Source organism: Drosophila miranda (genome assembly GCF_003369915.1).
Source record: "Drosophila miranda strain MSH22 chromosome Y unlocalized genomic scaffold, D.miranda_PacBio2.1 Contig_Y1_pilon, whole genome shotgun sequence".
NCBI lineage: Eukaryota > Metazoa > Arthropoda > Insecta > Diptera > Drosophilidae > Drosophila > Drosophila miranda.
The window spans coordinates 31,768,831-31,782,621 of NW_022881603.1; the positions used below are offsets into that span (position 1 = coordinate 31,768,831).

General features: G+C 51.2%; 2 protein-coding genes across 2 annotated transcripts; both read right to left on the reverse strand.

Annotated features, from left to right (window-relative positions):
- Positions 1–8,453: 8,453 nt before the first annotated feature.
- Positions 8,454–10,496, reverse strand: LOC117191607 (low-density lipoprotein receptor-related protein 1-like). Its single transcript, XM_033396425.1, has 3 exons — positions 10,374–10,496; positions 9,752–10,316; positions 8,454–9,686 (listed from the first exon to the last, which is right to left on the reverse strand). The coding sequence occupies exons 1-3, from the start codon at positions 10,494–10,496 to the stop codon at positions 8,542–8,544; spliced, it is 1,833 nt and encodes a 610-aa protein (XP_033252316.1). The 3' UTR covers positions 8,454–8,541.
- A 36-nt stretch (positions 10,497–10,532) lies between these two features.
- LOC117191608 (prolow-density lipoprotein receptor-related protein 1-like) lies at positions 10,533–13,627 on the reverse strand. Its single transcript, XM_033396426.1, has 3 exons — positions 11,673–13,627; positions 11,219–11,605; positions 10,533–11,157 (listed from the first exon to the last, which is right to left on the reverse strand). The coding sequence occupies exons 1-3, from the start codon at positions 13,625–13,627 to the stop codon at positions 10,533–10,535; spliced, it is 2,967 nt and encodes a 988-aa protein (XP_033252317.1).
- Between the last annotated feature and the right edge of the window lie 164 nt (positions 13,628–13,791).

Genomic DNA, 13,791 nt, shown 5'->3' on the forward strand with positions numbered 1-13,791 from the left:
CATTTATTAATATGGGATGAGGCACAAGAGGGCGGAAGTTCGTGTAGCCACTCTAATCAAGAGAAAGTCAGATCAGCACTATTGGGAATGCCCCTCACCCCATTATGAACTTCACTTGGAACGAGAGCACTCATTCCCTTTTGATTCTCTTCTTCACTGCACTATTACATCATGGAGTGGGAAAGGGACAAAACTTGACGAATTTTCAAGCACGAACACACACACTGTTCGGGCCAGCCGCTGAAGAATAACCGTAACTTTAACATTATTATTGTATGAGCAGAGAGAGCCGCCTATGTTGTAAAACGTTGACGTTCTGCAGAGCTGCTACGCTCTCCCGCTAAAGGGGCTCTCTGCCGCCGCCACTTCGGCAACTACTTTGATCTGCTGCCGCCACTTCGGCAATCACTTTGATCTAACGCCGTCGTCTATAGTTTAGTTCTATGCTAACTCCTCTGCGCATTGGTTGCATATCGATCTCGCATAAGGTTTATCTGGCAATAGCAAGCAATCGGCTTCCGCTAAGCCACCAAGATTAAATGCGAATTATAAAGTTTAACCCGAAATCTCTTTTCATTTTTGAAACACATAGGTGCCAAAAAAGCTTGGCATCTCAAAAATTGGTGACCCCCCGACGTGATATAAAACCATTGCTTAATCGCGTTCCGTTAAAACACTTATTATTTATACAATATTTTGTTGTTGGGTAGTTTAACTACCAACAAATACATTTGGGTGCACGTTGAAAAACAGTTTAAAGTGCAAATTCAGTGAGAGTGCGGCTTGAATATTTATAGACAAATTCCGGTACTTTAAGCGTCGAATCTCTCATTCTCTGCGCAGCTGCAGCCGCGGTTCTTGACTTTTCGTGTCTTGCATTCTCGCTCTCGCGTCTATACATCGCCGCTTAAGTGGTATTTCATTTTCCGTTGTTGTGTCGAATTGCACAACGGTTAACATGGACAACGATCCGAATACAGGCGTGGGCGGAAATATTGTGGTGGCTGATTCCAGACTGAGTCTGTATAAGCGTAAAAGTCACTCATTATATGATCGATTGCACAGGCTTGGCGAATCCTTCGCGGGGAATAAAATCGATAAGCTGACCGCCGCGGAAGTCGAAGTGCGCCTTGATATGTTGGCAGAAATTCGAGAGGAATTTAATAAGGCCCATAATGAGTTGGAGGCTCTCGATCCAAACGAGATTGGGAGTGAGCTGCGCGAAATCTTCGATACTCTTTTCACATCGTTGAAAGCTGAGTTGCTGGCTGCTGTTGAAGCAAGCCAGTCACACGCCGCTGCCCATTCTACGACTCTGCCAAGCCATTCCGGACATAGTACCATCATCATGGCTCACAAGCAGCGACTTCCTGAGCTGAAGGTGCCTAAGTTTTCTAGTGGATACGTCGAGTTCTCGGATTTTATGGCAATGTTCAAATCGGTGATTGAAGCGGATGCGGATCTCAGTGACATCGAGAAATTCCAGAACCTTCGCTCTTGCCTCGCTGATGCGGCTTTGGATTCGGTTCGATCGTTAGAGCTCTCCAGTGCCAATTATCGTGCGGCTCTGGATATACTTAATAAACGCTTTAATAACAAAAGACTTGTTTTCCAGGCACACATAAAGAAGATTCTTGGGCTAAAGAGGGTAGACTCGCCTTCTGCTAAAAGGCTTCGGGAGTTTTCGGATGCAGTCAATTTACACATGCGAGCGTTGCAGACATTGGGAACTGCTGAGGAGATTTCAGGATTCATGGTCATCAACATGCTGCTGCAGAAGTTGGATTCGAAGACGCAAACCAAATGGGAGGAGCACACATCGTCGGATGCTATACCTACCGCAGAGGAATTCTTCGAATTCTTGCAGCAACGCTGCCAGAAAATGTAGCGGTTGGAATATGCTACAGCGACACACGCTACTAGCGATCAGGTGGGAAAAAACCATTCCTATACGCAGGTTAAGAAAACGTTTGTAGCTTCCAACTCTTCCGCCGACCCGTCTGTATGCGTCTTTTGCCACTCAGCGGGCCATGGAATATACTCGTGCAAGATATTCGGAAATCTCTCACCGTTGCTGCGCCACAAAGAAGTGAAGAAGCTTTCCCTATGCTTCAATTGCCTAAAGCCGGGGCACCGGACCCGCGCATGCAATAGTGGAAAATGTCGAGTATGCGGCGGTAGGCATCATAGTTTGTTGCACTTCGATAGTATACAGCCCACAACACAAGGCTGCCCAGGTATTACTCCTCCCGATCTGGCCGTTCAACCGGACACTCTTTCCGTTGCTCAAAATTCTGCTAGCAGCTCGTCTCTACCTTCGTCTACCTCTCTTGCTGCCCAAGGTCTTCACTCTGATGTCGTGCTTCTGGCTACAGCCGTGGTTCTCGTAAAGAATCGGTCTGGCGTTTTAGTTCCTTGTCGTGCCATCTTAGATTCAGGATCGCAGCTGCATCTCGTCACATCCAGGTTCGCCCAGCAGCTTCAGCTTAGGAGAACTCAATCGTCTGCACTTGTGTCTGGGCTGGGCGATCCCAGCGTTTCTACTGAGGGATCCACCATAAGCATTTGTATGCATTCTCGCACCTCTGCTTACACAACTACACTTACTGCTCTCATCGCCCCCACGATTACCGATTCTCAACCAAGTATGACAGTAAATGTATCCGATTGGCGTATTCCGTCTAACATTCAGCTCGCTGATCCTGCATTTTTCAATCCTCAACGGGTTGATCTTCTCATTGGTGCGAGCGTTTTTTATGATCTCCTCTGCGTAGGGCAAATAAAACTCACCGATGGACTGCCTCTTCTGCAGAAGACCCGGCTTGGGTGGATCGTATCTGGCGGTGGACAGAAGGTATCAAGCTCGGCGCTTTTGGCTACGCACAATTGTCCAGATTCGATAGCTGAGATGGAAGCAAGGTTGGATAAAACTCTTCGTATGTTTTGGGAAGTCGAGAATTGTGTGGAGGCTGGGTTGAATACCAAAGAAGAAGACGATTGTGAAGCACATTTCGTAAGCCACTTTTCAAGGTTGCCATCCGGGGAGTATGCAGTTCGTCTGCCGCTAAATAACAATACTGATCGTTTAGGAGAATCTTATGCTCAGGCTTATCGACGGTTCATCAGTCTGGAGCGAAAACTGGAGCGTAATCCTACACTCAAGGAGCGGTATTCCGCCTTTATGAGGGAGTACATTGATTTGCATCATATGCACCAAGTCAACCCTGATTCCCGTAGTCTCTGCAAATATTTCTTGCCTCATCACTGTGTCCTAAAGGAGGACAGTACGACGACAAAACTCCGTGTCGTTTTCGACGGATCCGCAGCTACATCAACTGGATATTCTCTAAATGATGTGATGATGACAGGCCCTGTTATTCAGCCTGCATTGTTTAACATATTGATTCGCTTTCGAACATATCCAGTCGCTCTCACTGGGGACATTTGTAAAATGTACCGCTGCGTACGAGTGTCTCCACCCGACAATTTGTGCATCCTATCCCTATCCTATCCTATGCAGCGCACATTCGCCTACATGCATAAATTTATACATCGTCTTAGGCATCCAGGACTCACCGTTTCTGATATTCGGCAAGGAACGCATCTTCTAATTCGACACATTCAGCTGGCAAATTTGTGGATGGACATAAAGGAGATTCGGCGCAATGGTCAAGTCATGAAATCCAGTTCTATTAGTTCGCTCAACCCGTTCATCGATCATTCTGGACTACTTAGAGTTGGAGGTCGTCTTGGCAACTCATCGCTAGGATTTGACGCTCAGCACCCGCTCATTCTGCCAAAGGGACATTCCATTACCTTTGCGCTGATAAGATATTATCATGAAAGAAACCTCCATGCCGGACCTCGCGCCTTGCTATCCAAAATTCGGCTGGAATATTGGCCCATTGGAGGTGTTAAGGCAGTGTCAAGGGTCGTCAGCAGATGTGTGAGATGCTTCAGGACTAGGCCGCGCATGGTCGAACACATCATGGGAGACCTACCTAAGGAACGTTTGGAAGGATCTCGAGCTTTTGAAGTCACTGGAGTAGATTACTGTGGACCTTTTTTCTACCGATCAGAAATCCGCACGAGGCCTCCGATCAAGTGCCACATTAGCGTATTCATCTGTTTCACTTCTAAGGCTATACACATGGAGCTCGTAAAGGATTTGACCACCGCATCGTTTCTAGGCGCACTAAAGCGTTTTACTTCCACTCGAGGAAGGCCAAGTCAAATTTGGTCGGACAATGCGACAAACTTCGTTGGGGCCAAGAACGAGCTTCTGGAGCTAAAGAAGCTTTGTCTGAGCGAACCGCATATGAAGGAGGTCCACGAGTCCTGCTTGGCTGACTCGATCGACTGGCGTTTCATCCCACCTCGCTCTCCGCATTTTGGCGGGTTGTGGGAAGCGGCCGTGAAGACCGCAAAATATCACCTGTACCGCTCAGTTGGACCATCTGTGGCTAGCTTCGACGAGCTGCGCACTCTGATCTGTCAGATCACTGCAATTGTTAACTCTCGCCCTTTGCTCTCGCTTTCAGAAAATTCTGATGATTTAGACGTTTTGACTCCTGCTCATCTGCTTTTAGGCGGCCCCCATGAGCAAATCCTCGAGCCTGACCTAACGAAGCTGAACTACAATCGTCTGGATGGCTGGCAGCGGGTCACCCAACTACAGCAAATATTTTGGAGCCGTTGGCGCGAAGAGTATCTCACTCTTTTGCAAGAGCGCGCAAAACATCTGCAAGAACGACCTCGTTCTGGTGAAGGACGAAAATCTTCCTCCAATGCGTTGGCCACTGGCTAGAGTGGTCGATGTCGTTTTGGGCAAGGACGGAGTGTGTCGCGTCGCTGACCTGAAGACATCCTCAGGAAACATCAGGAGGGCCGTCACTCGGCTATGTTTGCTGCCCCTTAAGGAATCTGTTGAGAGACTAGCTCCCAACGGGGGGAGTATGTTCGGGCCAGCCGCTGAAGAATAACCGTAACTTTAACATTATTATTGTATGAGCAGAGAGAGCCGCCTATGTTGTAAAACGTTGACGTTCTGCAGAGCTGCTGCGCTCTCCCGCTAAAGGGGCTCCCTGCCGCCGCCACTTCGGCAACTACTTTGATCTGCTGCCGCGACTTCGGCAATCACTTTGATCTAACGCCGTCGTCTATAGTTTAGTTCTATGCTAACCCCTCTGCGCATTGGTTGCATATCGATCTCGCATAAGGTTTATCTGGGAATAGCAAGCAATCGGCTTCCGCTAAGCCAGCAAGATTAAATACGAATTATAAAGTTTAACCCGAAATCTCTTTTCATTTTTGAAACACATAGGTGCCAAAAAAGCTTGGCATCTCAAACACACACAAATAGCTGGAAGTCACGTGATCACACGAAAAATCAGCGACAGCGGAACAAAACAAAACATATATCACACATTGATGCACTTTTCCTTAGACGAGCTGCGCCTCGTCCTTTCGTCGTAACTTCGGAGTCGTCGAATGTACAACATATACCGATACTCATACCAAAAGCAAAAACAATTGTGATCAGCAATATCTCTCTTAACAAATAATCCCAAATATTTAATGTTTTCATGTCTCAATGTCTCATGCAGATAAGCTGGAAGCTGTAGCTTATATTAATATTTGAATACCCGCTACACAAAGCGTATCGGGGGTGTAATGGATTTGTGGTGAAAGTGGATGTGTGGTACCAGAAGGAAGCGTTTCCAGCCCCATAAAGCATCAGCATCCATATCATAGTCTACCGGAGGAGTATAAATGTAGAGGTGCTGCCGTAGCAGCAACTCAGAAAAATTTGATTTCACTTCCGTAATAGCTTCCGCAACAGCCTGATACAATCCTGCGGCTGCCTTGCGTGTGGCTGTCGAACGTCGCATCGCCAGTTAAGCGGCGGGACGCCCCCACCTTCCCGCGATGTTCGGATTCGGATTCCGGATCCCTAGCTGCTTCACAGCCCTTCCCACACTGTCATATCCGAGCCGAGGCTCTGCTGTTACCCGATCCATGCTGTGAGAAAAACAACAACACCTACGCGCAGAGAGTGAGAGAAAGAGAGAAACGAAATTATGATAATTTTCATTTCCTTTTTACGCTATTATCCTTTTGCATTTCCAGATACCGTTGCACTTGTTTCGTGTATGTTTCCCACACATCCTTGAGATCCTTTATCTTTGCTTGTTTGCTTTGTGGTTGTTAGCAGGTCGGTCTCGTCTGCCCCCGCTCCTCCCGACCCGTCTCGTCTCGCCTGTTTGCATTCCACTTGTCTCTACGGATCCCTCGATTTCTTCTCTTTGTGTGCGCTGTGATTTGAAGCTGGGATTGGGATTGGGATGGGGGGATATCTTGGTGGGATATCCATGAATGTGCTCCTGTGTATCTGTGTGTGAGGGAGTGTCCCTGTGTGGCTATCACTCTTATTTCTACATTTGATTTCGTTCTGTTCTGTGGAACCACTGTGGGAATCTGAATTTACTTGAATTTTTGTATAAATTCGTTTAAATATCCCGAGCTCCCGAGGCGAAAACTGGTCTTCCATTATCCTCAGATAATATCTTAGCGCCTACCTTTATCCTTTGTTTCTGGTTTCCCAACAACATGTTTAATTGTCATTTACCAAATTAACTTGCGAAAAATTCTTAAACCCGGGACATTGTTGGCGAAGATTTTCCCACAGCCAAATGCCTGGGGCCACAATAGAGTTATCCTCGCAAACAACAAAGTCATGCGGTGCTTAGCTGGAACTCTCCCTCACACAAAAGCACACGCACTTTGAATACGCATAGTATCTCAGCATCATGGAATACATTCACTCGTCTGATGGGTCTCGAAGATGTGGAAAAGTATTTACTTTATTTTTCCCAGGGATCCCACAGGTAGACACACCGAAGCGGAAGTAAACCACGCGTCACTCACACTCCTCGAGCTCCTTGAAAGGGAAATGAAATCGAAATACTTTCCCAGGCTGGGAAAACTCTTTGCCTCCAAATTATTGCAATTTTCTGTTGAATATTTATTTGTTTTTACAATGGTTTTCCAGTGTGCACTTTTTTCGTGCGCATAGTAAATCGCCTCGCACTTTGCTTACGATAATACATACATATATTTAATTGTATATTTATTAAATTTTTACATTGTATAATTGTTAAAATTTGGCGTTTTTCTGAGCATTAATCTATACAGGAAATCTCGGTACGGTACGGTACGGTTCGGTTCGGTTTGCTTTCGGCTTGAGTTGGATTGATTTGATTCGATTTGAAAGATGAGTGCGATGAGACGAATTCGTTTCACAATTGTTCGTTTCGTATCGTATCGTTTTGTTTAATTTCGTTCACTAATTGGCAAGGGGGATGGGATTCAGTGAGGGCTTCTTCTTCTTCCTTCGAATTGGTTGTTAATTTGTTCTTGTTAAACGTTAACTAGGCTGCTTGTTGGGCAATTAATGTATAAAATATGTACAAAGCTCTCGACAGATCGGGAGCTTCAGATCCACAAAACGTTTCAGATACATACATACACAATACAATAAAATACAATATATAAAATTCAATTATCAAAAGGCAAAAGTTCATTGCTTGTTAGACTTGTTATCGAATGACAAGAAGTATTCAGGGTTAAGGTATAATAAGGTCATCGTTGGGGCTGCAAGGCTGCCTGAGTAAGAGCTCCTTGGATGCGGGGCCCACAGGTAAGCCCACAAATTGAAGGAATAGAATACACGAGACTCAAAATAAAAACAAGAATTACAATAAACAAAAAATACAAATTAAAAAGGAAAAAGGAAATAAATGTACACAAAATGTTTACAAAAAAATTCGTTATATGGCTACGCTATCAGTCCATGGTTCGAGTTCAAATCGGTATTGAGTGTTTGGAGTTTGGGATGTGTCTAGAATTGAGTGCGCCTAGCGCAGCTTTCGATCGGAATCATCGATGGTCAATCATCAGAGTATGTCCGGTGTGTGTGTCTCGTCGTGCGTGTGTTGCAGCAGTCCCTTGCGCTCATCCGGACCCGTACTGTGCGCTATTTCCATGCTCGCCGGCTCCGCAATGGCGTCCGCATACATCGATTCGTATACGGGATTGGCAAAGTTCCCCTGCAAAAGAGAGATTTAAGTGAATTTATAGACACACCTACTGCACAGATAGTGTACGCACCTTATCATCTTCGGTGGAGAATGTGGGTGGCTCATCGGCATCCCCGCGATACATGGCATTGGTGAGCATTATCTCCACGTTGTCCGTCAGACGAGCATGCGAGAATGGCTGCGCTATGCGATGTTTCCTGCAACAAAGAAAATGCATTAGATCACGACGCCGAGTGGGAAGGAGAGGAAAACTCACTTGAGGAAATAGATAGCACCAGCGAAGAGGGCCACCACCAGCAGAGTCACAGACAAGATGACCGCCAACATGGAGAGCACGCTGCCCGAATGCGTGAGTTCCTGGTCGCCTTTCAAGGCACCTTCCGCACTGTCCGTCAGACATGGCACCACCTTCTGGGCCCCGCAGAGGCACTCATTGATGGAGCTACCTGGACGGCAGACGTTGCACTCTCCGCCGACGTAGTGCGGCGGCAGTTCGCAGGCATTTCCCTGCCACTCGCCAATGCAGCTGCAGTGGGACGTACTCGTCCAGGTGGCAGACGCCCCCGTTGGCACAGTACCGTATGCAAGGATTGTCCTCCAGCACGAACATAGTACAGAAGTCTCCGTTCCTCTGATCCGTGCAGTTGCACATGGCCACGCCCTTGATGACGTGACAGGTGCCGGCGTTCTGGCAAATGATGCCCGTGCAGGGATTCCTGACGGGCACCTGCGATGCCTCGCAGAATCGCGGTGGATCGGAGGTCAAGCAGATATCCATCTCACAGCGCCTGCCATAGTAGCGTGAGGGGCAGATGCAGTTCAAGTAACGGCCACGCTCCGAGCAGGTTCCTCCGTTTTGGCAGTAGTCCCGACACGAGCTGGACTCACAGTGCTCGCCGTAGAAGCCACTGGGACACTTGCACTGCCGCTGGCCCTTCGACCCAATCACGCAGGAGCCTCCGTTCTTGCAGAAGTCGGCGCATTCGTTGATCTCGCACCGCTTGCCCGTGTAGCCGTAGGGACACTCGCATTGCGACGTTCCGGTCAGCGTCTCGCGGCAGACGCCTCCGTTCTCGCACGTGAGATTCAGGCAATGCTCGCACTGCTCGCCCACAAACATGTCCGGGCAGCTGCACTTCATGCCCTCCGTTTCGGAGATGAGGCAGGAGCCGCCGTTGTGGCAGCGGCTCTGGCAGGCCGGCAACGAGGTCTCGCAACGGTCGCCCGACCAGCCGGGCGTGCAGGTGCACTTCAGTGGCGGCGCATCCAGCGATCCCGGCAGCTGTGGTGCCACCGTACACAGGCCATAGTTGAGGCAGTGGCCGGAGCAGCGATAGTGCTCGCACAGTTCGCCCTCGAACTGTGGCTGGCAGAAGCATTTGGGCACGTGGTTCACGATCTGGCAGGAGCCCAGATTGCACTGCAACGGACAATAGTCGGGCACATCGGCGTGGGCCTTGCACAGTGCCTCGTCGGTCATCACATAGCCCTCGGCGCACTTGCAGCTGTAGCCCCTGGCCGATTCGGAGGAGAGAATGCAGAGGGCCTTGTAGGCCTTGCAGGGATCCTTGAGGCAGGGATTGCTTACTGGAGGAAGGACAACAGATGGCTGTGAAGAATGATCTGATAAATACTGAAGGATATCCACTCACTGTTTCGGTTCTGTTTCATGGGATGCAGGATGCCAATGTCCGAGGAGCGATAGCCCTTCAGCAGGTAGGTGCCATTGTCGTTGCCGAACTTGTTCATCTTGATGATGCTCTGGTCGTACAGCTTAATGTACAGATAGTCCTCAAACACATCGATCTTCTGCGGCTTCTCGCGAATGCCGAAGCGTCGCACAACATTGCGGTCCTTGCCATTGAGGCGGCACGTCTCGATGGTGCCCTTGCGATAGTCCGCCCAGTACAAGCGACCCGTGGGATAGTCCATCGACAGGCTGATGGGCCAACCCACATCCCGCTCCACCAGACTCTTCTTGTTGTTGCCGTCCAGGGAGGCCACCAGAATGCCATTCTCCAGCGTCGACCAGATCATAATGCGCGATTCGGGCTCCAGGACAATGTCCGTGGGATTCGTGCCGGTTGACACCAGGGAGATATACTTTTTGCCCTCAATATCGGTGGCAAGGATCTTATTGTGCCGCGAACCGATTATGTACACACGCTGGGTGATCCAGTCCACGGCCAGAGACTTGGGATCGTCCAGTTCTGGGATCTGTAAAGCAAAAAGGGTTTAAAACAAAGAACGTGCTCCATGCGTATCCGCGCTTACATTAAATGCAGTCAACTCTTTGAGATCACGAGGCACACGCACTCCGGCCGCCTCCACATGGGGCGTGGCAATCTTCATGGTGTGCACCTTGCCATGGTGCGAGTCGATCCAGAAGAGCAACATGTCCTTGGGCCTGATGAGGATGTCAAAGACATCGATCTACAGGCTGTCCGTCTGGAAGAAGCCCACCACAGTGGTGCCCTTCTGCTTGGAGGCGAGCAGCAGTATCTGATCTGGTCCGGATGCCAGGCAGGTGGCGTTCTTCTCCGCCCTCTTGTGGTACCTCTCCGCACACTTGCAGTTGAAGTGGCCCGCCTTCTTCTCGATGCAAATCTGAGAGCAGGTGCCAAAGCCACAGACCGGTGGCTGGCAATTTTTCTCGTCGGAGCCGTCGATGCAGTTGTACTGGCCGTCGCAGCGGAAGATCATCGATATGCAATCGTCGTTCTCGCACTGGAACTGATTGTGCCGGCACTTGGGCAGCGCCGCACACACCTGATCCGACTCGTCATCGTTGGTGCCGCAATCGTTGACGCCGTCGCAGAGGGCCGAGTTCCGTATGCAGATCAGGTTGTTGCACTTGAAGGCGTTCGTGTGGCAGTGGACGTGCGCACAGGTGGCATAGCTCTCGTCGCTGCCGTCCGGGCAATCGTCCCAGCCATCGCACTTCCAGCGCGACATGATGCATTTGCCGTTGCCGCAGCTAAAGTGATCCGCCGGACAGGTGCAGTTCACCTCATCGGAGCCATCGGGGCAGTCGTCATCGCCGTCGCACTGATATTGGCTGAAAGGGGATGGAAGGGGCATGAAAGGAGGATACATTTCGGAATCTAAGTGCTACCCACTTGTTGATGCACGTGTTGAAGGCCGCACACTTGAACTGATTCGACTTGCAGGTGATGTTGCAGTTGATCTCGTCGCTGCTGTCGTCGCAGTGGATCTCCCCATCGCAGCGGTAGTTGTGCTTGATGCACTTCCCGGTGCCGCAGCGGAACTCGCTCTCCGAGCAGTTCCTCATCTGGCAGTTGAGCTCATCGCTGCCGTCACCGCAATCGTTCTCGTAGTCGCAGCGCCAGCGTCCGGGAATGCACTTGGAGTTGTTGCACTTGAAGTACGTGGGATCGCAGGTGGCCTTCGAGGTGAAACAGCTGGCTGGCTCGTCCTCGCCATTCGGGCAGTCGTGCTCGTCGTCACAGCGCCAGGCCAAAGGAATACAGCGACCCGAATCGCATCTAATCAAAGGATTGAGTTCTTGCAGTCAGCAAAGGGACATTTGGGAGGCTACTGTGGAATACTCACTGGAAATCGTTGGGTCCGCAGGAGACATCGTCGCAGTTGGCTTCATCGGACTTGTCCGGACAATCGATGTCGCCATCGCACACCCACACGTAGGTCATGCAGCGATTGTTGTCGCACTGGAACTCATCCTTCTTGCAGACCAGCGGTGTGCATCCGGCCTCATCCTCGCCGCCAGGACAATTCCTGACCCCATCGCAGCGCTTCACATTGTCCACGCAGAAGGCACTGGAGTTGGCGGTGGCGCCGCACTTGAGGTGCGTGTCGAAGCAGGTGAACTTGTCGCAGTTCAGCTCGTCCGAGCTGTCGCCACACTGGTTGACACCGTCGCAGATGTGGGCCGGATGGATGCACTTCTTGTTGGCGCACTGATACTGGCCCGGCTCGCAGTGGAAGGGCGGACAGGTGTCCGGCTCGTCGCTGCCATCGCCGCAGTCGTCCTGGGTGTCGCAGCGCCAGTAGATCGGAATGCACTTGTACGTGTTGACACACTCAAAGTGGGCGGCCGTGCAGTTGGCCCGGCAGGTGCGTCCGTCGTCGGCCAGTATGAAGTTGGTGGGGCAGATGCACTTGTAGTAGGGCGCCTCCGGGGAGAGAACGCACAGCGTCGAGCAGTTGGCCGAGAGGCAGGGATTGCCACTGACCGGCTGCTGCTGGCGGTACGGATGGAAGACGCGCAGATCCATCGGCCGGTGGATGGTGGTGAGCAGCGTGGAGCAGTTCTGGCCGCTGTACATGTGGCAGTACTCGATGGACTTGGTCTCCCAGTCGGACCAGTAGATACGCTCCTCCCACACGGCAATGGCGAAGATGTGGTGCAGATTGAGGCCCGGATTGAGGCTCCTGGCCATCAGCAGGCGCGTGTGATTGCCATCCAGATCGCTCACCGAAATGGTATCCTCTCGGGCATCGCCCCAGAAGAGCTGCTGCGTCTCAAAGCTGATGGTCAGGGCATTGGGCCAGCCGAGATTCTTGCGGATGATCATCCGCGGATTGGAGCCATCCATGCCGGCCTTGCCGATGTGCGGTTTGTCGCACCAGTCCGACCAGCAGATGTGCCTCTGGTACGGGTCCAGGGCAATGCCTCGCGGCTCCCGCAGATACTCGCTGATCAGCACCTTGCGATACTTTCCATCCAACTGCGACACCTCGATGGTGTCCAGACCCTTGTCGCACCAGTAGAGATTCTTGGCCACCCAGTCGACGGCCACGCCGTCGGGATTCTTGAGCATCGTCTGATGCAGCGTCTGCGTCCTGTTCTCCGCCGGACAGTGGCGCTTGATGGTGCCCACGGTGCTGGTCACGTCCGACCAGTACAGGCACTGGCTGTCCCAGTCAAAGTCCAGCGCCACCGCATTGGACAGCTCGTTGGTCAGTATGGTGCCGTTGCCCTCCATGTTCACCTGTCGCATGTAGTAGCGATTGGAGAAGATCAGCTCCATGGACACATTGCTGGTGGCCTTGCACGTGTGATGGTCGACCAGGGCATAGCCCTTGGCGCAGATGCACTTGTAGGAGCCGTACGTGTTGACGCACGTCTGGGAGCAGGGCTGCTGCTCGTGACACTCGTCGATGTCCGTGCAGAGGTGCGGACTCTTGGGCAGCAGCTTGTACCCGGGCCGGCAGAGGCACTCGTAGCCCACCACCTTGTCGACGCACTCGTGCTCGCAGATGTCCGGTATGAGGCACTTGTTCACGTTGCACAGCTCCTCGTCCGAGAAGTCGGCGCAGTCGTTGCGCCTGTTACACAGCAGATCCGCGCTGATGCACGCCCCGTTCTTGCAGCGGAAGTCGTCGGTGCCGTTGCAGCCGCGCGTGTGCGCGCACAGGCTGGCCATCTCGTCGGACCCGTCGCCGCAGTCCATCTTCCCGTCGCACGTCTGATTCTTCAGTATGCAGTGCCCGTCCTGGCACTGATGCATCTGCGTGCCGCCCCTCACAGCCCTCGTACTCGTCATCGCCGCCCGGGCAGTCCTCGTCGCCGTCGCAAACGTACTGCGAATCGATGCAGTTACCTGCCGGATGGGAAGATCGATAAGTAAATCGGATTTCAGAAGCGGAAAAGGTTCCCGAAACGGGGCATGTACTTACCGCTGGTGCAGAGATGGGCCGGTGGTGGACA

Bases quoted from the DNA above. Each gene is read 5' to 3' on its own strand.
- LOC117191608 (XM_033396426.1), bottom strand. From the start codon at position 13,627: ATGACGAGTACGAGGGCTGTGAGGGGCGGCACGCAGATGCATCAGTGC. The intron at 11,606-11,672 runs GTGAGTATTCCA...TCCTTTGATTAG, and splicing joins TGCGGACCCAACGATTTCCA to ATGCGATTCGGGTCGCTGTA. The intron at 11,158-11,218 runs GTGGGTAGCACT...ATCCCCTTTCAG, and splicing joins TTCAACACGTGCATCAACAA to CCAATATCAGTGCGACGGCG.
- LOC117191607 (XM_033396425.1), bottom strand. From the start codon at position 10,496: ATGTTGCTCTTCTGGATCGACTCGCACCATGGCAAGGTGCACACCATG. The intron at 10,317-10,373 runs GTAAGCGCGGAT...TTTGCTTTACAG, and splicing joins AAGAGTTGACTGCATTTAAT to ATCCCAGAACTGGACGATCC. The intron at 9,687-9,751 runs GTGAGTGGATAT...TCCTTCCTCCAG, and splicing joins CATGAAACAGAACCGAAACA to TAAGCAATCCCTGCCTCAAG.